A 23,500-nucleotide genomic window follows, 5' to 3' on the forward strand; every position below is an offset into this window, starting at 1 on the left:
TTGAGTGGGTCAAAATATTACACCACTACAGTTCACAGGTGAAAGGTTCTTTTATAGGTGTTTCATGTTTATACAAGATACTAACATTGTTCTTACAATAGCTATGTCATAATACCCTCTATCACAAATATGCTCATAAAGTTCTGTGATATTTGCTGCAAATGACTACTCTGAGAAGTAACAGATACTCAAAACTCTACTTACATGTAATAGCTGTGGCATAAAGACAGAACAGTCGATTGATTTACGATGTGCATTTCCAACCCCAATTAACACACTTGTTACGGCAGATACTGAAATCGCCAGTAAAACACAAGAGTTTTCAGTTTAAGACTTGCCTTTTAAGAAAAGAAAGTTTATCCTCATTTTGCCTTCTGATTTCACAGAATATTTGTGTTTGAGAATAAGCCATCTCTTGAACAGGAGTATATTAACAACAGTCAAAACTTTAAAAACATTTTTTGTAAGTTCTGTCTCTGAAAACTAGGCACCAACCTTGCAAATCTTCTCTCTCAGGTACTGTTTTGTCCGCAGCCGTACTATCCGGTTGGGATGATGCTACAGATTCTGTTAAAAGTGACTGACTTGACACAGGGCTGGGGGCAAGAAAAAAGTTATGATTTTTATGAGGCATGTCCATGTTCTATAGAGCATTCCTGAAAGAAATACATTAGAGTACATCTTGCTAAAAGAGCATGCCAAAACTTTTCACTCTGAAGTTGTTTCTGTAACCATTTAAAAACATCAGTGTCTAAGAATACTGGACAATCTGAATTGATGCAGAAGTTAAACATTTTTGCATTCAGATCGAATGCAATAAACCAGTTCAACTATAAAAAGGGAAAAAAAGTATTTTGGGGTAGTTTGGCATACCATCCTTCCACACAGAAGTAACAATGCAACATTCAATATGCAAGGATTTTTATAACATAAATCAGCAAGACAATTGTAGAGGAGCTACTTTTGGTGTTCTAGTGAAACGAACAAGAAAACTGCAGCATGTCAATGTTTCCAGTAATAAAGCATCTGCAGCTGTACCTAGAACCCCTTAGATTTTCACAGTGTAAAGTGGTGCTGGCCAAACTTCCCGACCCTGTCAGCCATACTGCTAAAAATCACATAATGACTGAAAACTCACAGATTAATACCCTGGACGGTTACGGGATAGAGATTCAATATTAGCAGTGACTTGCAGCCAAGCTGCTCATCCAGCAGCTCTACTATGGAACAAGACAGCTGAAATCCCAAGCGAGAGGTAGCACTACCCCATTTGCCCAACTTGTTTCTCCCTTTCCACTTAGGGATTTACTCTGAATCCAAGAAATTGGATTATCCAGCAGCCCATGAACCAGCAAAGCCCTACCAGTAGTCCGTGACACAACCAGGGCATTGGAGTCACAATTTTAATTGCCAAGAATTGCATGTAGGTCTTGAACTGCAGGTTTGGTCACCTACAAAAGGGCATTGTCCATTTACTAGACGTTCCCTCAGAGTATCATAACTCTGAGGTATTACCAGAGACTGAAGTTGAATCCCTGCTTTTATTTTGGAAAAAAGAACAAGTGACACTGATTTTTTGATGTGCAAGTCTAAAAGCTACCATCCACCCATTTCTCCTGTAACCAGTAATCAAGCTAGTGATCAAAGAGATATTTTTTTTCTCCTCTGTCATGGTATTATAAAGGTTGTGTGAGAAAACAAACCCAAGGCACCGTAATTGGTTCACCTCTGTGCATTGACCTGGATGATTTTTTTTTTTTTTTAACACATACCAGAAGAGTTGTGTCAGGGTAAGGTATCTATTTTCTACCCCAAATAGAAATCCCAGAATGGAAAGACCAAATATAGCATCAAACATGGCACCTAGCTCTCAGTTCATATGCAGGATCCAAGCATGAGATAACACCTCCTATAAAAAGCTAAGGAGCAGAAAACACAGTCTGAACAGAACCAGCCAACAATAACTGATGAAATCACCCTCGGCCTGTGTTTTACTACATTGTGATTTTTAAAGGAAAGTTGGAACAAATATTACTGCAAGTTAGCTTCCATAGTATAACACACTAACATTTTTCACTCAAAAAATTTCCAGAGCACTTAAGTTGCTGTTGGTTGTCTCATTCTAAACTGAAATGCAGCCACTAAATATAAACAAATATTTAGCTTTCACAAATGGAGAGCACTTAGTAAGTCTGAATGATTTACAAGAGGACGCTATGTCTCCTTGAATAATCCAGTTGGAAATTACTTGCTTAATAAGAAATCAGTTCAGTAGCACAACTTGTACTAAGATTCAGGTATCTTTCCCCTGTTCTAGTATGCTCCACTCTTCACAAAGCAACTAGTTTGTTAACACGTTATCATACGTTTATTTAGGAGAGCTCTAGTAAACAGCTTTCTGCCATTTTACAAAATCCTCATATTTCTATGACGAAAAGAGCTCTCCTTTGGTAAATGTACAACCAACTGCACATTGTGGAGTCAGAAGACTAGCCAGACAAATCTCTGTAGAACAGCATGAAGCTGGCAATGCTCCTATTTGAGGCTAAATTCTAAAGAGGAATTTGCATTTGAATGCAAGATGTAGCTAACAGATCAGCTACTATTTACTGTGAGATCCCATGCTTTAAAGTTAGCAGTTAAATCTTACACGTTTTCCTAATCCAGGTCCTAGCATTTAATTATGCAGTATCAGTACACTTCATTTAATCATCTTGATACAGATTTTTTTATGTAAAAACACAGAACAACAGACAGGAACAGCTTACCTTGGCTGCATAGATGGAGTCGATGTAGAATCTAAAGTTGACTGAGTTTCCTGGGCGCTGCCTTCTGTGCACTGAACCGGTAAGGACTCAGTTATACTACTGACAGAAGTTGCTGGAAGGAAGACACTAATGTAAAATGTGTTACACTACTTCCTGGGATTACAAAAGTTATACAATGCAATTATTCTTCGACCCCCATGACACCAGACAGGAAAGTAATTGAATCTCAGCCTGTATCGTAATGAAACATAATTTTACAAACAGTAATTCTGTTTGGCCATATTTCGATCACGTTCCAGCCCCAGGCCCCCAGAAGTTACACAGCACAAAATTTTGAAGCTGGAGCTTTAAAATAGTTACCATTTTCTGCTAATTAAAGCATCCACAAACAGCTTTCTCAGCATAAACTGCAGTATTCTGACATGATATGCTTGGGTTTTGTTTAAAAAACCAAGATGAATTTGTGAGAAACTGTAGTGTAGCATCCCAATGCCAACTTAGGATCCATTCTGAAGTTGTAGAACCTAGATCCCCAGATTTCAACGGAAGCTATCGCTTCAGTTTTAGAAGTCAAGTTTAATATTAAAGTCAAGGAGGGAAGTCTTCAAGAGTGCGCCATGAGAATCCTTGCTGTCAGTATTCAGCCAAGCCAGAAGAGACATTTTAGAAGCTTCAGGGAAGCACTCCCTATCCCTCCTTCCCCCAGCAGAACATGTTGAAGTTGAAAACACTGGGGTGAACAGAGCAGAGAAAGGGTTCTTCCTTCTGAGGGCACTACCATTAATTTAAAGGGGGAAGAGCCCTCTAGCTTTTTCTAGAGCGTGAATGTAGGAAGACAGCACTTATTTCCAATGGGAAATCTGCTTTGTAGGAAATACCGCAGTACATGGGGCACTGGGCCAAAAAGAACAAGAAGCATCTCTACCTGAAGTTAGGAGAAACAATTCTTAAAAAGCATCTACAGGTTAATCCTTTGGTATCAGGCTGCAGAAATTAAATACCTGTATTTTATATGCTTTTCACAAACATTCCCCAAGCTAAATGTTATCTCTACTGTCAGTAATTTCAGGAAAAATATGTTGGTATGGTATTTTTTCTGCATTTTTATATCTTCAAATTGGAAACACTCAGATTAATACAAAAGGTATCAGCAAGAGTCTACTTCTGAGCAGATTAATCACAGTGTGATTATATTATGAGCGTTTCATCCAAGCTCATTCCATAAGGCAAGATACTTGAATAAAATGGTTTGCGCTAATGCTCCTATACTTTTAGTATTTGGACATGATCAGGAAGCAAGCTGCTGTCTACTGTGTCATTTTGAGTTGTTCAAACACACGTATGTCAGCATTACTTACCAGGAGGGCTAATTCTACCATTACTGTTCTGCCTTTGAAGGTGTTCTTTGTAGCACACTGAACACATGCCATTTGTACGAGGATTCCCATAAAATCCGCAACCAGTGGAACAAAGCATAGGCACTTGGCTACGGTTAGTTTCTTGAGCCATTTTCCCTTCTTCTATAAACCTGAAATTGATACATAAAACCCAGTATTTAGAGGCCTGAGAAAACCTTCTTTTACAGTTGACATTTGAAAATCTGAGTTTCCTATAGCTCAGCAAAAAGATCTTCTAGAAAAGCTGCCTCGCAGGTAACTCAATGCCCTTTCCTAAAAAGTCTATCAAGTCTGCCCAATAATACAAATACAGTCATATGTATGCTTTGCATGACCCCTACATGCAGACCCTTTCAGCCCCACCATTTTATGGTCAATATATAGCCCACAAAGAAAAGTCATTTAGAAAATATTGGAAGTATTACTGCTTCTAGCAGTAAGTTAAGGGGAGGCAGAAGAGGGGGACACCTATGCTGAACTCTTCTTGAAACTTGAACACCTGATACTGTGAATGAGAACTATAAAATGAAAGACAAACATGGTAACACATGCTTACTTACTGCATAATTATAATTAACAATAGTCACATGAATTCACAAGTTACTGTTTAGTCACTGTGTCATTAGTGAAAGACAACACGACTGCTTACCACAAAGCTCATATTATGATTTTTCACATGCAAAAAGAAAATCACCCTTTCAGTCAACACTAGACTAGGTACACATACCTCCTACATATCAGTTTTGTGTGAAAATATACTAAAAATGAAAAATAAGAGAAATAAAGGCAACTCATTAACATAGTTAAGATTTAGTTTTCATAAACACTATATAATTTGTATTTTTTGTCCCTGGCTTGTAAAGATCTGTAAACCTTCTTAGTACAAGAAAATTACAACAAATGACCATTTTCCACAGTGTTCTGAGCCTCCTAACTATTCTCAAATGGTCTAACTTGTAAATCAGTTATTGACATCTGTCACTCAGTGAGATGAAATTAATTTTCCATTTTTTGCCCCCCTCCATAAATATATTCTTGCCCTTTTTTGTATCAGTTTTGAAAGACAAAAAACCCCTTCTCATTAAGAAACTAAGTATCTCAAGGTATCCATTATTTCAATCAAGATCAACTTAGGTCTTGCATTTTATACTTCCTGATTAAAAATTAGGCTGAAGCATGGATAATTTTAATTCTTGCAAGTCAAACCAAAGATAAGCAGTATTACTGAAAAAAAAAGTAAAAAAAAAAATCAATCTTTCAAGTAACATCAGTATATATTTCAAAAGCAAAGAAAATAAAATCCAGAGGAGAACGGGTTTCAGGGTATTTGAATACTTCACCAATTGCCAAGTTATAAAACTAGATTAAACCACAGTAAGAAGTACACCAGGGTAAAAAGATTTCCTTTCACATAAGATGTATTTGAAGCCAAATACAAACAAGTTTCCCATTATTTTGTTTTTAGACAAATATCCTCATCTCCTCTCACACCCACATCCATTGCATTTTGGTTTTATTTCCCCAAAGCATATGAAATTGATGCCTCAAAAGGTTTGCAACCCAGAGGTTTGCTAACAGCAACACAGAAACAACAGTCAAGTCTTCTGTTCACAGTAATAATGTACTCCACCGTAAGGATGAGAAAGTATTCAAGATAAGACAAGGAAGATGTACAGGCAGGAAGACAAAAAAAAATCTGATAGTATCCTATTCAGCTTCAACCTGCAATTAAGCTTATTTCAGCTGTTTGACTGCACTCCCCCACCCCAATATAGAAGCATTTGCTTTCGACATACAAAGCCCCCATTGACCTCAAACGACAGCTAAATTTGATTTTGCTGAAGTACTGTACTTGTAGCTGAAAGAGCACTTTCATTCCTGCCTTTCTCCAGACAGCCCTTTAGAATGAAACTGCAAGTAGCACATGTGGGAATTCAGTTCTTATGCTGGGCCCAACATTCAGTGAAGCCATGTCAGGAGAGCGTAAATGAACACGAGTTTTCTGTGCTTTGGTAACTCAAACCAATTTAAAGATGAAACCTTACACAAGTCACTCTTGGCATAGAATGTTTAAGATTGAAAGACTAATTAAAAAAACACTTTGGACAGAATATTTCAAGGGCTAATAGAGATTCGATGTCACAATACAAGTATTAACCCTTTTAATTTTAGACAGCAGCACGTTAAGAGAACCCTACTACACTAACTTTCAAAATTTACCATGATTGCCTTTCTGTTCAATAGTTAGCTTCAAGCAGCACGCAGGAACTCAATAACAGCACTGGTTACTACTAATTTTCTTATTCCCCATCACAACCATTGCTGAAGGGAGTAGGTGCTAATGCAATCACAGCATAACAATTTCTAATGTGGACATAAAAAAAAGTCTGCTCCAATTCAATAAACAAATTGTGAAAGGTGCACAAAGATGCCCAGAAGAAAAACAAGAAAAGCTGGACTGAGTTCCAGCTAAGCCAGTTCCCGAGTTCATTAACCAGTGGATCCTGCCACCAGCCAAAGCACAAGCCACTGGCATGAGGCTCCAGAACACTTAAATCTCCAAGGGGAAGTGCCAGGGATTCTTCTGAAGAGTTTTAATAAAAGCCACAGGAAGCGGAAGATCCTTCATTGGTTGCTAATATTTGGGGAATAAAATGGAGAAGAGATAGCATCAAACTTGCTCCAATTCATAAACAAATTGTGAAAGGTGCACAAAGATGCCCAGAAGAAAAACAAGAAAAGCTGGACTGAGTTCCAGCTAAGCCAGTTCCCGAGTTCATTAACCAGTGGATCCTGCCACCAGCCAAAGCACAAGCCACTGGCATGAGGCTCCAGAACACTTAAATCTCCAAGGGGAAGTGCCAGGGATTCTTCTGAAGAGTTTTAATAAAAGCCACAGGAAGCGGAAGATCCTTCATTGGTTGCTAATATTTGGGGAATAAAATGGAGAAGAGATAGCATCAAACTTATGCAATGCTATGAAGTCAAATGAGAAAGAAGTTGAACCAATACAATAGCTTGTTGCATTCAAAAGGGGGCAATCACATACAATCCCGCTCACCAGCTCATCAGTGCTCAGCTGGACCCTCACTGACCCAATTAGTTCCCTGAGCCACCAAAAAAACCCACCAGGAAAAAAGCGTCATCATCACCATAGAAAATTTTCTGACAGTTCAGTGAGCTCAATCAGTTCACACACAAAAAGAAAAAAAAGCACAACACACAGGGGAAAAACTCTGGAACTGATGTGAGGGATGACATGCGACCACGAGGGACAACACACATTTTAGCAGCCTGTAAGCTGCTGAGATGATTGCACTGATCCATCTGAACCCTAAAGCCACAGAATGCCAAACCAGTATAATAAGCTCTTGCTCCCCAGCTTTTCACTCCCCCTCCCTCAGTGCTCACATGCACTGAAATGAATCAAGGAAGCGGTCAAACTTAGAAAACCAACCACTCCATCTTTTGCCAATTAGTTTTAACATAGACTGGTTTCTGAGCTTGTGTTTGTCATGTATGCTGTTTGGGCATGAGAGGGTCTAGCTGAAGACATGTGTGGAACCACTTGTTTCAGCAGCAGAGCAGGCTTAAAGCATTAGGAGAACCACTAGCCAAAAACAGGCATTGAAAATATAAGGGAATAGAGATCCAGGTGCTGATGGTACCTGCCACTGCACTTCAGACATGCCTCTCCTGTACACATCCACTACTGCACGAGGGCAAAGGCCAAGATGACACAGCACTGTACCTCAGGGACTTTTCTTCCTCACCACTAGGGCCCAAGTCAAACAGCCGCAAGCAGAGCAGCCGGACTCTGTCCCCATCTCAAACATGAACAGCAAGAGATCACTGAACAGATGTTTTGGGGGGGAGAGAAGATGTCCTGTCACCCCAGTTCTTGGCTCAACTTCAGATAATTTGTTTCAAAACTGTCCATAATTCCTCATGCAGGAAGATCCATAGTATCACTGAGCCCAACCATCATGTAAGCCAGTAATGGTGGGCTGTCACTGAAATTGCAGCCTTGGAAGCGCTCTGAAAGGGGTGAGCCAGCTCCCGCAGCCCTGGTCCCTGCTGCACACCCCCGCCCCTTCCTCAAGTCAGATCAGTTCATCCATCCAATAGAAAAAACAAATATTTATTCTGGTGGACTGGAGAGCTTGCTGATCTGACAGAAGATCAACTCTAGAGAACTGACATACAGTGCAAAGGAAGTGACAAGGCTAAAAATAGGACGACCCTTTTTAGGGGCAGCTAGCCCTTGCTGAGCATCAAGCCTACTGTAAAATATATACCCCAAGTACATACCCTATCCATACTTTCAAAACTGGTCTCCTAGCATGGCTTCAGTATAAAACTTGAAGCAACTTCATAGCTGAAGTGACAGCAACGTCTTGGGATCGACATGGCTACATATATGTCCCACTCGGTTTGAGGTGTCACCAAACAAACGTGGAGCTTGTAAAGCTGCTGGAAATACCTCTGGGCTCTGCCTGTTCCCCCCAAGCTGTGCTTGCACAACATTCATAGGGTCATCCTGTTACTCTGAATGCAGAATTGATTCATCTTAAAAAAAAACCCAACTAAACACTTTACAATATTTTAAGCATGTTCCCTGCTTTGCTTTACAGTATAGTTGTATAACCAGTTGTACGAGCACTAATGAGAAGGAAGCATACTAGAGGGAAGGGCAAGAGCCTTAAACAACCACCCCTCAACGCAACCCCAGAACATCCACTTCATTGAAGATTATGGAATAAACTTTTTGTATTAGCTAAAAATTGCTAAGCTTAAGCTGAAATTACCTCTGATAATTTTCTTCTCAAAAATCTTTATTGCCACTAGAAGCATGGTAGCACACAGCTCTGCAGGCTAAGTCCTTCTTTTCCTACAAATTTGGTGCTTAAAGTCTACCCATTCCTGTTACTCCTGTCATACAGGGACAGCTTCATGCATCTATAAGGCCTGCTTACTGCTGCTGCTGCAGGTCCTACCATTCCCCACTCACCAGTGCACATCCTCAGAGAGTAAGTTATTCTCTATACCAAGCAAAAACCCATAATAAATCATGTAAAGGACATTCCTGATTATAAAATGTATAGAGCGAAGCTGTAGAAACACTAAAGCAAGGCAAGTCTTTTGGACATCAGGTTCTCTGGGAAGAGAGCTGCCTCTCCCAATACTCTGCAAAGCAAGTAACAAAATACTTGTGTACATCCCTTCCCCACAGAGCAGGCACCGCGATAGTGGTCTTCCCCCCCCCCCCCTCTTTTTTTCCCCTTTTTTTTTATTTTCCCCTTTTAATTAAAATGTTTATATGCTACTAGTTTCAAATAACTGATACCCTAGCTTTATAGGCTTCAAACGTTAATCAGTAAGATCAGAGAGAGCAGCATTTAGCAGGATTAAAACACACAATGTTTAGGAATAATCTCCCCCCCTCTCTACAAGAAAAAAAAATTCCACACAGAAGCCAGCCTTCTCTTCATCTGTCTTCCCCAAAGAAAAAGGTCTCTTGAATTCTAGTGGTCCTCATACTTCAAGCTGTGATAAAGTGAGCAGATCCTCACATCCGCTACCCCAGCTGAAGTACAGTCTTGTGTTCTGCAAACACTCCTAAAATTCGTGACTGGTATGGGAAGGATCCCTCCCAAACACTAATGCTGAAGCAGGAGAGACCACCCAAACAGCATTCTGCTTCAGCTGCAGTACCAAACCAGACACAGTTTGAACCATACTGATGCCAGCTTTGAAAAATGCTTCTCAAACAGAAAGCAGAGCATTTCGTGTAAGCTACTCTCTTCACTGTCAAAGATCAACACACTGACAGATTTAAGCTGACACTCACCTCAAAGGAGGAATCCAATTTTTAACAAGTGATTAAAATATTCCCTCCTCTATCATAATCACCTTTATAATGAAGCAGTTCAGCACTGATTTAAGTAGCACCAGTACTAATGGTCATTCTCCCTTTGTGCTAATGAAGCAAGGAAGAAACTGCAAAAATGGTCATTTGTGCTGCTTAACATATAAAGCTTCATCCCAGGCACAAATAAAAGCAAGATATGAAGTTGTATAGACAAAAATACATTTCATTTTAGAGCATGTACGGTACAGATATCCGATACCACCTGTATCACCTTATGAAGAGGCACATTGGTACAAAAAACAATAAATAGGAAATGCATTCCTCTACAGGCTTATCAAAACAAACGGCAAATAAAGGCCTAAGAGCAGAGCTCTGTTGAATCTTGCTGCAGAAGTTACCAAAGCACTGGCTGTGTTCAAGGATACCACTTCATAGCAGAATTTGCAGAGACACAGCTGCTCAGGTGTCCTGCTGGAAGCAGGACACTACTCAGGGTATAAAGCACTAGACTCACAAATTAACAGCAAGTTACAGAGCGGTCCTGTTTTCTTTTACTCCGTTGCTCTCTCCCAAAAGGCCCCAATTTACATTCACTGAGCAGTCATTTGTAGCTGCTTTAAGGCATTACCATGTCCCAGCAACTTGCTATGGAGCCAAGAAGAACTGGCAGATTTGAATAGGGGCCTCAGTCATCACAGTTCAGCCCGGCTTGCTGGTTGCAGTCAGACATGTCATTTCATCTACAGCTCACCCTGGCTAAAACACTACAGCTGGTTCAGATTTGCCAGCATAGCTACATGTGTAGTTACACTCTGACCCAGTTTCATCAGAATGCTTTGAGTTAAAAAAGTGAATATGGTTAAGGACCAACTATGCAAGCAGATCTGTAAGGGCAGTGACCTCTTTGTTCCTGTAGCAGCAGAACACACAGCTGCTGCATTTTTCAAAACACAGGAGTTATCCAACTTCCTCAGCAGCAAGAGATCCTTGCATTTTAAAGCTTTCAATTCATTCCAGTAGGCCTCCAGTTTTCTTCTGCCTCACAACCAAATACAGTTTTAAGTTGCAATTTGAAGTACTGAAGTAGAATTTATATAATGACTTAATACCGGAAACGAAATATTCAAACTAGTGACCAAAGACTTACATAAGATGTTCTCTCAAATCATTTGACAAGTCATCCAATATCTACTTATGTTCCGGTCTATTCCTGTTGAACAGCTTTTTATTTTTGTTTCATGCATAGACTTATTTTAGGCTAAAATCAAGCACTTACATTAGACATTCCTAGCAGAAACTTTACAAAAAGATGGAAAGAGTTACAGAAGTCTTTTCTCCAGTTCTAATTCTAAGTAGTCAGCAAATTTAAATCCATCAGTACAGGAACTAAAATATAAATGAAATTCTGACCCTCAAGAAAGCCACATTCCCTGTACAGTCTAAATCCCAGATTTAAGATGACAGGTCTAAATCCCAGATTTAAGATGACAGAAAGACTGTGAAAGAATCACACTAGTAGAAAAAAAGAGCCACACATATGAGAGAGAGTGCAATCTCAGAAGTGGCAGAGGGACAGAAAAGAGAGTTCAGGTCTTAGGAAGGGAAGGAACATTACTAACTTTCATAGCTAATCTGAGCCAGAATATCATACTAGCAATGTTACATCATTATACAACCCAGGAACACTTGGTATAGACAAAGCCTTTAGTGTTAAAGTGTGTGTATTGCTAACTACAGCTGTCTGCTCTTGTACTCAAGGTTATGCGAGGAACAAGGGAACATTTCTCTACAACCTCTTCACTCTTACTAGGCAAGAACAAAGACGCACAGATTCTATACTGGTATCAAGATCACTGATAACAAGGATTCAGCTTTCTATGCTTGTCTGCGTACACTATTAATAGATGTTACTTTGAAACTGTAATTACTATTTGTGGCCACGCTGAACATTTGCAAAGTACGGATGACTAGAACCAAAGATTAACTGCTGTAAAACAGGGTACCTCGGAAACTGTCATTCACCTCATGCAAATGCACCAAATTACTTGCAATGACCACTTAAATTCTACAAACAAAAACCAGAAGTATAAGCAAGTTTTTCTTATTTAATTTCCAAACTTTTTAGTGTAGTCACCATACCAAATAAAGGGGCAATTCCATGAAGTTCACTACTCTACTGAAGATTAATCCTAAAAAAAAAAAAATAATGAGCAATGTAACAGATACATTTTATTGACTAGTAGGAGGAATCACATTTTGTTCACATGGGATTTCAAAGAGGCAGAGTACAGACAAAAGGAGTTTCATGGAAGTGTTGGGATTCCAAAACGCTACCACACAGAGCTACCGGCTTTCACTACACGATGGTAGGGTTTTTGCAGAATGACCACCACTTTATGCTGGAGCATCTGGTAACCGCTGCAGCACCTAAAAGACCAAATGCAGCACTCTGTATAAAGCCTTCAAGAATCTTCCTCCTATTTATCATGTATTTCAATCTGAGCCTAAAGCAGCAAAATACAACTCAAGATGCCAAGGATTGCCCTTGTTAGTACATTTAAGCATGTACATTTGGACTTCTTAGTTGTTCAAGACTAACACTGCAGCACCACTAGAATTAGGCCCTTGCATATGACAGTATCCAAGTTTTGTGAAATTCAAAAGAAACATCATTTTTTCTCTGGCTTAGAAAACTTAATAGCCTCTTATTTACTTCTTATTCCCCAGCGGTACAATACATTTGTAGGCAACACCAGTTAATCCAGGAAACTCCAGCCCAGAGAAGTACAGAGATGCTTTCAGAAAGAACACTGCTAGCATGTTCTAAGTTTCTGTCTCTTCAGTGATGACTATCAGAAAATCTAGCTGACAAAGCTGCCTTTTTGGAGAGGTCAACCTGAATGCAAGTGAAAAAAAACAAAACAAACCCCCCGCAACACACCACAAGAGTCACTTCTTGGGTTCAAGACAAAAACCAGCAGATAACCCTTGGAGCTGGACACGCTTGTTTACAGCAAGGCACAACAGGGACCTTCAATAAAGATAACTAGTTAAACATTAAAAGCACTGAGAACACCACAGTAACTATAGTTGTTCTGTACAAAGTAAAGACAATTTCTGAGTGAATTACAGACCAAGAAAAGCGAACATGAGAAAAGAGCATGTCACATGTTTCGGGAAGCTGTTTTTGTACTGGTATCTCTGGGAGAGTCACGGTGAGAGAAGTCCAAGAGGCGTATCTGAGGAACATGGAGAGGACACTGGCCAGCTGCCCCACTGGTGATGCTGTCCTACCCAAAGCACTGTACATCCATACACAAGCCAGATGAGACACCAAAGCGTTTTTCTCCCAAAATGTGAGGTTGTACTTACTCAGTTTAGCGTACCCAGATCACCCAAGATTTAAGGCTAGAGGCAGACAGGCTCAGCAGGTCCATTTTTGGAAGGCGTCTGTCTCTATGACAAGACTGCCACAGAAACCTGACATGAAGTTACACTTGTGATAGAACATGCAACTACTAATAAAAGAGCATACTTTTAGGTAGTGCTTGCTCTGGCGTCTCTGCTCAAGAAGAGTAAAAATTCAGGAGTTACACCCATTGGAAAAATCAAACCATCTCAGTAATTGCTTGTCAGCAGTCTGCTATGTCAACTCGCACAAACCACAGTTTCCATCACGTGTGGCTGAACCGGTGTTGAGCTGCACTAGTTGCAGATGCTGCTTGAGGAGCCCTTTTCTTTCCTCTAGAGTTTGTGCTATCTCATAGCCGTGCTTTGGCATTAAGGTGCCTAAGCCAAAGACTGCAGGAATCCTCAAGTTGCTCTCCATATTTCTATATAGCCCTATAAATTTAGGGTTTACTTGTAATCTGTCATATTACAGAAATGCCTTCTTTTAAAATGTCCTATAAAAGGTAAGAAAGCTACTCTGAAACAGACAAGACAAGGCTACATTCTGCTTTCTTTGGCATCATACACTGAAGTCAGCCATTTCAGAAATCAGAGGTTGTGTAAAATTAGAATCAGAAGATTCTAAAATTCTCTACATTCCCTTAAGATACCAGGCCAAAGCGTAAGGGATGCAGAAGGAGGGCAACTCCATAAACTATCTTTGATGCTGTATTTTAAAACAGGTTTCGCTTTACAAACTGATGAAAAATAATCTGTAAGAAGGATTCAAACACTTACAAGATTACCCACATAATTACTGAAAGAATAGATACAGATTCAGTAATCGCTTCTTTTGAGCTTCAGTGAATAAGTAATCTTCTCTCAATACAGCCTAAGTTTCACTTATTTTAAGCATATCAAACCCAGAAGAGATAAAAGCCGCTTTAACACGAGTTCCTAAAATAAACAGCTTCTTGTTAACAAAACACCTGTTGCTGAGAACTGACAGCAAGCACAAAACACATTATAATTTGTTTTTGTAAACAGCACTATGTAGAATTTTAATTAGCTTATAATGCTACAGTTCTACATGGGCTTAATGCTAAGGGAGGTCCTGCTGTAATATCAGGGTTCCTAGCTGTTAATAAATAAAACTATCATCATCATCATTTCTGGCTAGGGCATCTTGAATTCAACTTAACTTCCAAGAACATTGTGATTATCATGCATGATGTGTTGCTCTATTTAGAATTATGCACTATGTCTAATTTAAGTGTTCAAAATTACACAATACCCTTACTGTGGTTTGATGGGGAACTCAACCTAAAGCTAAAGCCTGACCAAACAAAGAGGGTATTTAAGGACAAGTTTTCGGCAGAAGAGGTATAAGTATGATGTTCCCTGTGGCAAAGCTGCATTCCCCATCTTTTGCAACACACTTAAATTTAGCCAAGGGACTCAAAGGTGCTACTTTGTTTTAACCCTAATGCTATTCTAGGGGCTTTTGTTGCAGCTGGGTTTACCCCCCCCCCCCCCCCTTAATTATTATTTCAATCATTGGGGGGAAGCTAGTACATGATCCCAAACAAGTTACTGGATGTCTACATACTAAAAACTATCACCCTGCACAAAGCATAGGAAAAGCTAGGTTACATGATCCCAAACAAGTTACTGGATGTCTACATACTAAAACCTATCACCCTGCACAAAGCATAGGAAAATACTATACAGTTGACCAGCAGCCACCATGCTGGGCAACTGATATTTATCCATCACTTCAATACACTGTCAAGTTTCACTGAAGATATGAATATACCAACTGGTCTCACTATGAAGTTTTCCATCTTTCCTTAGTTTCCTCTCCACTCAGTCACCTTACACTGCCTGAAACACCGCAACGTGTAAACGTCCAAGCGCAACCAATATACATACATCCAATATATATTTATACACAACCAATGCAATGGTTTCACGATACAGATAGCTTGGGGCTTTAGATACTTCTGCTGCAGTGTTGCTGGGCCAGGAATTGATCTACCTTGAAGACTTCATTCTTCAAAAGCTTGGATTGGTTCTCGTATCTGGTTTATGGTGCAGCTCTACAGCCCTGTGCCAGAAGAGTCAAGGTGAACAGTGTGCTGCAGGAGGAAGGTGAAACTACCTATTTAGGATTAGAACTCTAAGGCATAGCCTCACTCACAGTATAAGCCAAGGAAAAATGCACGCATCACCAAGAGGTCAGAGTGAAAATTAAGTAAGAGTTGCCTTGTGTCAGCCTTAACTACCCAAGATAGTGTCAGATTAATAGATAAGGGGCTAAGGAATGATCAGAAATTTGCAGTGTGAGACACTCTCCTTTCTGAAGGTTTCCAGAACTACACCACTTGCTCAGAAGGAGAGGTCATTACACTGTTTAGGAAAAGCTTAAAAACTATTGGAAGAAACTTGATTGAGAACAACTGGCATTTTTCCCACTGCCATCATGGAACAGAAAATAGGGGGGTTTTTTATACTTCTTTCCTAAGCCGATACAGAACAGACTGCACGTATTTCAGTTTCTCAACTGACGAGAAAGCCAGAGCTGACAGCTTTTGAGTAAAAGTCTGCATTGCAAACATTATGCTTTAATCACCAGGGCATCCTTTTTACCCACTAATACTCCAGGTACAACTCTGTAAACTACCTTTTTGATAACCAAGTTTGCTATTCATTCTGTTTTCAGACAAGATTCAGCTATGCGAGCATGCATTTCTAGTACAATGTCTCCCCCACTTACTGTCCAGAACACTTAGATCAGCAAGTTAAGAGCACAATAGCCTAAAAATAGCATGGCTGGATGCCACTGTCTCCCCATTTATTACGATGGTACCTTTGTACAGAGTTCTTTCTACAATTCTACACAGAAAAATACAGCCATAAATGGCTTTAAGGGAGGGACTTGTTTCCAAAAGGGCCAAGCTGTTAAGTAGTGCCATGGGATTCCCCCTTTTTCCTCAAGCCACATAAACAGAAATTTGCATTTTTAGAAGCATTTTGAACAATAACTCTAAGTACATCTGACTTCTCTTTTTACCCTCTTGCCATAGTGATTGTATTCTGCCAGAGAACAGATCAACACATGACAGAATAACAGCACTTTCTAGAGAAAGGAAAATTCATGCTATAAAGGAGAAGTAGATAAACATAGAACATGCAAGCCAGATCTCTCTCCAATTATTTTGCTTGGCATATTAAAGCCTGTATCACACTTTAGAATGGATGAAGAGGGAACAAAATCTGCTCACAAGATACTGAACTTCAACTGTCAGCAAGGTGTGGCTTTCTATCATGACGCTCATTCCCTTCCATTCACAAACACCGGCCAACAGGGCTTCTATCAGGAAACAATGGAAAACGAGTACAATATATTCCCTTTTATTATGGTATAAGGTCAGAAACAAGAGGGAGATCAGCAAGACCGGTGCCCTTCAGCTTGACTTAAAGACACATTCACAACCACCGCAGCTTCATCTGCTGCATTACACTAGGCTAATTCCACAAGTACCACATCCTTGCTGTGGCTTGAAAAACAAAAGCCCAATGCCCTAACACTGTCTCCTAGAAATCTCTTCTGTTTCACACTCCTTTTGTGAGGACAAAAACCCCCACACTACTGTTGAAGAATATTTGTATCCCTTACATTAAAAAAATCACTAATTTTAACCCATAACCCTGGGTTTCAAGAGAAGACTTTCCTGTTTTAACAACTAACTTGATGCTGCTTAAGTAAACCCAGCAACACTGCAACGTGCATTTTACACTGTATATGCCACCCTGTCTAAGTTCACCAGATTGAGCTATCAGGCCATACAAAGAAGTTTCAAGAAATTCTTCATCTCAGGCCTTGACAGTCTGAGAAATTAAGGTGTCAGAGCTGCAGCAAGGACAGAGGCATTTCTCAACAGAGCAGACTGGTATTTCAAGCATTCTGATTGTGCAGTGGGGGATCTGAGGTAGAAGATAGAAGGATAAGTAGGTAGCAACTAATCAGGGATTTATTTATATACAGAATGACTAGGTATAAGTTTAAGACCATGGGTCATAGTCTCATTATGACTTTGCAGAATAACAAGCTAATTCTTGCAGTAGGAGAGACCATAGGCAACAGTCAAAAATTTCATAGACACCAAGTTAGAGAAAAGCAAATGCAGGAAGGCAACACAATCAACTAAGTGACCGCAGTGTGAAATTAGATTTTTTTGTTGTTGTTTTAAAAAAAAAAATTTTAAAGCCAGTCAATTACTCCCCTGCTACGCATAGGTGTTTTAAATCACAATCAAAGCACTAAATCAAGTTTGACTACTTATTAAGAAGGCAAAAAATTCATGCACAGCCACCAGGCCAGTCTACAACAAATCAAATCCTCCTTGATCTCAGCACTAGTCCCAGCCCCTGCATGGTTTGTCACACTCAGCTGACAATTTGTTATGTAACTAATAATACACTTACCTTGACCTATTGTTACTAATGCTGCCTTCCTCCTCTCCCAGGATACTTTAAACAAACCCCATGAAAATACGCTGATATTCAAAACAATCCTATTGAGCAATTCTAAAGTCTCTTCCCTAAAAAGTGTTCCAGGTAAGTCCTTCCATACTGCCACAATTACTTTTTTCTTTTTTGCAAGTTAGTAATCAAATGTTTTTGATATCCTAAAACACTAGAATTATTACTTTCCTAGCTACTTTTCACCAGGACAATAACATTTGTTTGATAACTAATTCTAATTAATACCTACAAAATCACTTTATTCAAGGACTTAACACCAATATCCAACAGTACATCATACCGGCATAATATTTGTATAGCATAATCCCAACACAAGAAGTCTGGTGAAGTTCCCTTAGAAAACTCTCCTGTATCAGCAACAAAAGCTACCTTGTAAGCTTCTTACCTGATCCTGAAGGAGCTAGGCAGGAAGAACAATCTCCAACCGTTTCAGTTTAACACTCAAAACACAGCCACTTCTTTTGCCCCTACCTTGATAATGGTGCAGATTCCAACGCAAGGTCGTCCTGTTGTACTGAAAACATTCTGCTACGTAACATTACATTGCATTAAGGCCTTGATTCTGCATACGATTTTCGAAAAACATCTTAAATTCATACAGAGGGTAGTAGAGAAACAATTTTATCCTTCTTTGCAGTCTCATACCCCCCCTGCCACCCCATCCTCAAAAACAGGATGATCAACTCATTAAATGTTTTCTTCTGACAGTCTAACTCAAAGATAGCCTTTTGTATAAAAAGGTATGAATATGTCCAATTTAGGTACAGAAATTCTACATTTTTGCCTGCAGAATCGGTGGTTCTCTCCCTTACCTCTCACCTCCAAATATAATTTAAAACCTTAAGTGGAAAATATCTGCCTTCCCCATGCAATATTCTGCTTTCATCAGCCCAATTATATTCAATGGCACACGCACAAAAACCGTCTAGCCTCCTGCCTTGTTCAAGCTAATAGTGAAAACTTCAGCCCTTGTTTAAAGAAACTACATCGAATGCAACACGTTTAAACAAGCTGAAAGCACCGCACTTCTGTCCTCAAAAGTACTGCTATTAAGCTCCCACTCCAATTTGATTATTAAGTTTATATTTGTTTCCCTAATCCTTCACACAGATAAAAATGCATTAGCATTATGAATCACAGGACACACCAGTGCAGCGTTGTCTTAAACCCTGGGCTAGTTAAACTGTTCAGGTGGTTGCCGGGGCCTGCCAAGTCAGCCACACTGTTTATAGTTTAGTTCTCCAGATACAGGATTATTACGTTTCAGACTGACAAATATCGTATCCTGAAGGTTAGAGTCCTGTGATACAAATACATCCTGACAGGGCAGAATGGCTGAGCAGGGCTGGTCTTCAGCATGAAGGCAGTTTCGGCTTCTGCAAGACTGCTGAACCATTAAGGTAAAGGAAGAGCTGTGTGTTTAATAAAACTGCTGCTGAAAAAGGAGCTATTTTTAGGAAATACTCAAACGCGAGTGTTCATTTGTCTAAGTAATACTCAAAAGATTGTCTTAAGTTGATCTAAATGGAGCAGAAGATGGATCAAGTTAGGATTTAACTCAGTTTCTCTCAATGCATAATTTAATAGCCAAAAAAAGTTACTTTTCAAATAAAAAAACCCTCAGTTTCTGTCAACAACTGGAGAATGAGCATGAAAACACAACTTGATCGAGGAGAAACGATTTTTGCACTGTCAAAGCTTTGTTTTTGCTAATCTCTGTTTAGCTCAAAAGCCCTATAAACACAGCTGGAAGAAGGGATCTGTTAAAAATATATCACCCCACCCCTTCAATTAAGGGCTGAGAAGCTTATGACACATCTGAGACATCCAACAAGAACAGGGAAGAAGGACTTAATGTTCCTGATATTCTAAAGGTAAAAAAAAAAATAAGCAGGTTTAAAAATCCCAAACGTTTCATGCCTCTGTTAAATGGATTTTAAATCAAGAACAGATCCAAGCTATTTTTATTCCTTTGTAGGTCATGTGTAATTAACTGCTTATTTTCACAAAACCTTATTACAGCGTAAACATCACTGGCCAGATCATCTGCCCCACCCAGACCGAGCTCCACACCACAGGAGGCCAACCATCTCCGTGAAGAGTCCTTGTATCTGCATGAAAGGGCTGTCCTTCCAGTACCAAATCTTCCCTGCAACAGCACGGCTGTAACGATCAACAGCTCCTCAGCTCACCCCTTCACCACATCTTTCCTAGAAACCGCAAGCAAACTAGTTAACAGGCCTAACCCCACGTCTAATACTATGGGCAGGTGTCTCTTTTTGGATATAGCTGAAACTCTCTAAGATGACATTATTCCTCTCCCCCACTTCCTTCTGCCTTGGGCGCAGAGCAGTTAGCAGAAATGATCACTAAACCACTTGGGAAACAGGGGGAGGAAGAGGAGGGGGAAAGAGCCAGTTGGGTTGGCTCGAACCACTAATTTAAAACAATTTAAGCTAGCCTAGTTGACTTTGCCTCCAGTGCTCGCACACCCCACTCTGCTGGAAGAGCGGCAGGAGGCCCCTGGGCGTAGCAGAGGGCACTCAACAAGCAGGGATCTGAAGCCCACGTCACTGTTTGCAGGATGGACGTCTGCCCTCCCTAAGGCTCCGGACATGTTTTACAGAGATCATCCCACGGGAGGCGTGCAGCCTTCTCTAAATAGTATTAAACAGAACCAGAGTGCGGGGTTACCATCCCGGCACGTGGTGGGGCCACCCACTTCACGACACTGCAAAGTGCCACCAGCAGTCGGTGGACTGTAGAGCACAGATCCCCTTTGCCACATAAGCAGGGGAGATAAAATTTGGTCCCACATTTTGTACATGGGTTTACAATCACTTCTAAGAATCTCTTATTCACATCAGAGATGTCTATTCCATCCTGGCACAAGAAGCAGACACACAAATCCCACAGCACACAACACATTCACAGTGTTTAAGATCTGCAGATGGAGCATGTGCAGGAGAAGGTTTTATGAACAAGAAGTGCTGGAACAACCAATCGTCGTGCGGGGACAACACAGGTCCTGCCAGCAACGGCTTTGAGTGCAGGCAAGAAACATTTGCTGTAGCCTGAATACAGAAGTTGTACAGCTGTGCCAGCAAAGTGGTATGTTTATCCTTTAGGGCAGATTTGCTTTCTACAAACAGCCTGCGTTAGAATTGTATACATGTGAGAGAGTTGAGCATTTCACTCCTGTGTTGAAGAAATCGGGAAAACTGGTCCCAGATAATATATCTTTCCCAACTAAGTTGGGGGGCAGAGGGGAGCCGAGAGGAACGGCTACTCAGTCATCAAGCGATATGAACCAAGTTGCCTCATGTATTCAGCTTTTTTCCTGTTCTAAGCAAAACCAGCTTTTAGCTAAACATAGTATTTAATAGCACACAAATACTTAAGTTTGCTTCCTTTCGTTTAAGCAAGTCTAATACACATACTCACAATACAAGTTTATAGAAATTATAGCAAACTATACTATTCTTCTTGCCCTCACCTCAGACACCTGATCTAGCCACTCAGTCTAGGCCCAGCATCACTTGTAAGTTAAGAAGCGAATCAAAATCCAGGTATTTAAACACTTACATATCCCGGTCTTAAATATCTCCCCTGATACATGAGATCTGGCCCACCTCTCAGCTAAAAGACCATATATAGTCACTGCTCATCCTAAAGTAGTATTTCCAGGGTTTAAACACAATCTAGAACATTAAGAAATGCTATAAACAGATAAAAACAGATAGCAAGAGTGAATTAGTAATTCAGACCTATAAGCCACTGGAGCATGGCAAGATGCCAGCGTGTCAAGACACTCTGACGTATTTAAAAGTAATCCTTTCCCAGCATTTTGGAGGAAAACAAAACGGCTCAATGTAAAACTGAAAGAACGAGGTATACTTTAATAACCACACTTGTTTACATTCAGTAAAGGTCTAAGCAATTGCTTTCCACTGTCATTTGGAAGATTGTTGCTCAATTTTCACATCCATTCCCCTATCATCTTGACTAATCATACAAAACCCACCCATCAAGCTCCTTAGGCTCAACAAGTATTAGGGCCATGAGTATTTCTTTCCAATTCCCAGGAGCAGCTCTATATAGACACAGGCGTTTTTATAAAAAACAGGAAATATTTAGGGAAGTAAGAAAATATATTCACCATTCTGAAAGCATTGTTCTGTACGTGGCCTCATCTAACATACTTGTCAAAGATACAGTACGGATGACAATTAAAAGAAAGTCTTTATTCTCATTAGAAACTCCCTGCTTCCTGACTCTCCACTTCCTGCTCTCCTCCCTCTCACCCTATCCCATGCCACCCATGGCAAATCGTACTTTTCCTGTTCCTGAAGACCTTTCAGATGCAGAAAGTGTCACTAAAAATACCATATATGATAAACCTGGTACAGAAACCGAAGATAATCTTCCCTCAAAGAAAACAACTGCTATCATCAGGCAATACAGGATTCAAAGGGGATTCTGATCAATTCCAATGAAAAAATACCTCTCCCCCCCCCCCCCCTTTTTTTTTTTGGCTGGAAGGGTAATAGCAGCAACACAGGGCAATAACACTTAAATTTTCCTGCCTGTGTTTGTAATCAGATCTCTGACAGACCCAGGCACTCTGCAAAACTGATTAAAAAATAAGAGAAAAATTGCAATGTTTTACATATCTTTGTTCTAAATGCTAAAGACCTGCGAGACATTCATCTCATCAAGAACAAATATACAGACAACAGCACAGCAGTCTTCAGTGATAGAACAAAAGACAATTTAAGACAAATGACTTAGAGCAAATGCTATCACTGAATAAGCCCATAGCAGCTGTCATAATTAGTTAGCTCAAATCTCATCAGAATCAGAGAAGTTAGAGTTAAAAATCGAGCTCTCTTCCTGTAACATTGTGTAACTCCAAAACAGCAGCATTATCCTCGCTATTTTAGAATTCACATTTCTCCATAAGATAAGGTGGAACGACTCGATCCTTCCACGCAAAAAAACCCGGGGCAAGCCAACAGATGACAAAAGAAACTCGATCAAGTTTGAGCCTCTCAACACCTTATTTCCTGTCTAAAGAGCCCTTTTGTTCTGCTTCCCTGCATAAATGTTAATATTCTGCCATCATTAGAAAACGAAACAATGAAAAAAAGCCCCACGCACGTGAACTTCACCGCCCCAGAGGGCGAAATAACGCCACACGACGCGATTAGAACCGGAAAATTCCTACCAACAAAATCTCCACAATTTTCTGTTTGCTTCACCCCAGATTAACTTCACTTGAAGCTGTACTTCGGCGCAACCTAGCCTGGACGCGGAGCCCCGCCTCCCCCGCCCCTATTGGCCGAGGCGAGGGAGCCCCGCCCCGCCAGCCAGGCTCCGCTCCCCGGTTGGCGGAGCGGCGTATCCATTATTTAAAGAACTTTTCCTTGCTAGCAGGTTAGGCTGGGCAGGTTAGAACACCCTGGGCAAGCTGGTTCTTAAAGGGACAGGACCCCGCTCCCGGCTGTGACAAACCACCACCTTTG

At 40.3% G+C, this 23,500-nt stretch overlaps 1 protein-coding gene across 2 annotated transcripts in view; it reads right to left on the reverse strand.

Annotated features, from left to right (window-relative positions):
- Nucleotides 1-23,500, reverse strand: part of ZFAND6 (zinc finger AN1-type containing 6) — a 37,053-nt gene that overhangs the window by 8,346 nt on the left and 5,207 nt on the right. For both annotated transcript variants that reach the window (XM_009276554.2, XM_019471346.1), the window contains 3 exons: nt 4,127-4,296; nt 2,769-2,880; nt 496-596 (listed from right to left, as the gene is read on the reverse strand). In XM_009276554.2, the coding sequence (XP_009274829.1) occupies nt 496-596; nt 2,769-2,880; nt 4,127-4,277 (364 nt within the window). In that variant the 5' untranslated portion in view covers nt 4,278-4,296. Of the gene's footprint in view, nt 1-495; nt 597-2,768; nt 2,881-4,126; nt 4,297-23,500 lie in introns of those variants that run through there.

The sequence above is a fragment of the Aptenodytes forsteri genome, unplaced genomic scaffold (assembly GCF_000699145.1).
Source record: "Aptenodytes forsteri isolate BGI_AS27 unplaced genomic scaffold, ASM69914v1 Scaffold1, whole genome shotgun sequence".
Lineage (NCBI taxonomy): Eukaryota > Metazoa > Chordata > Aves > Sphenisciformes > Spheniscidae > Aptenodytes > Aptenodytes forsteri.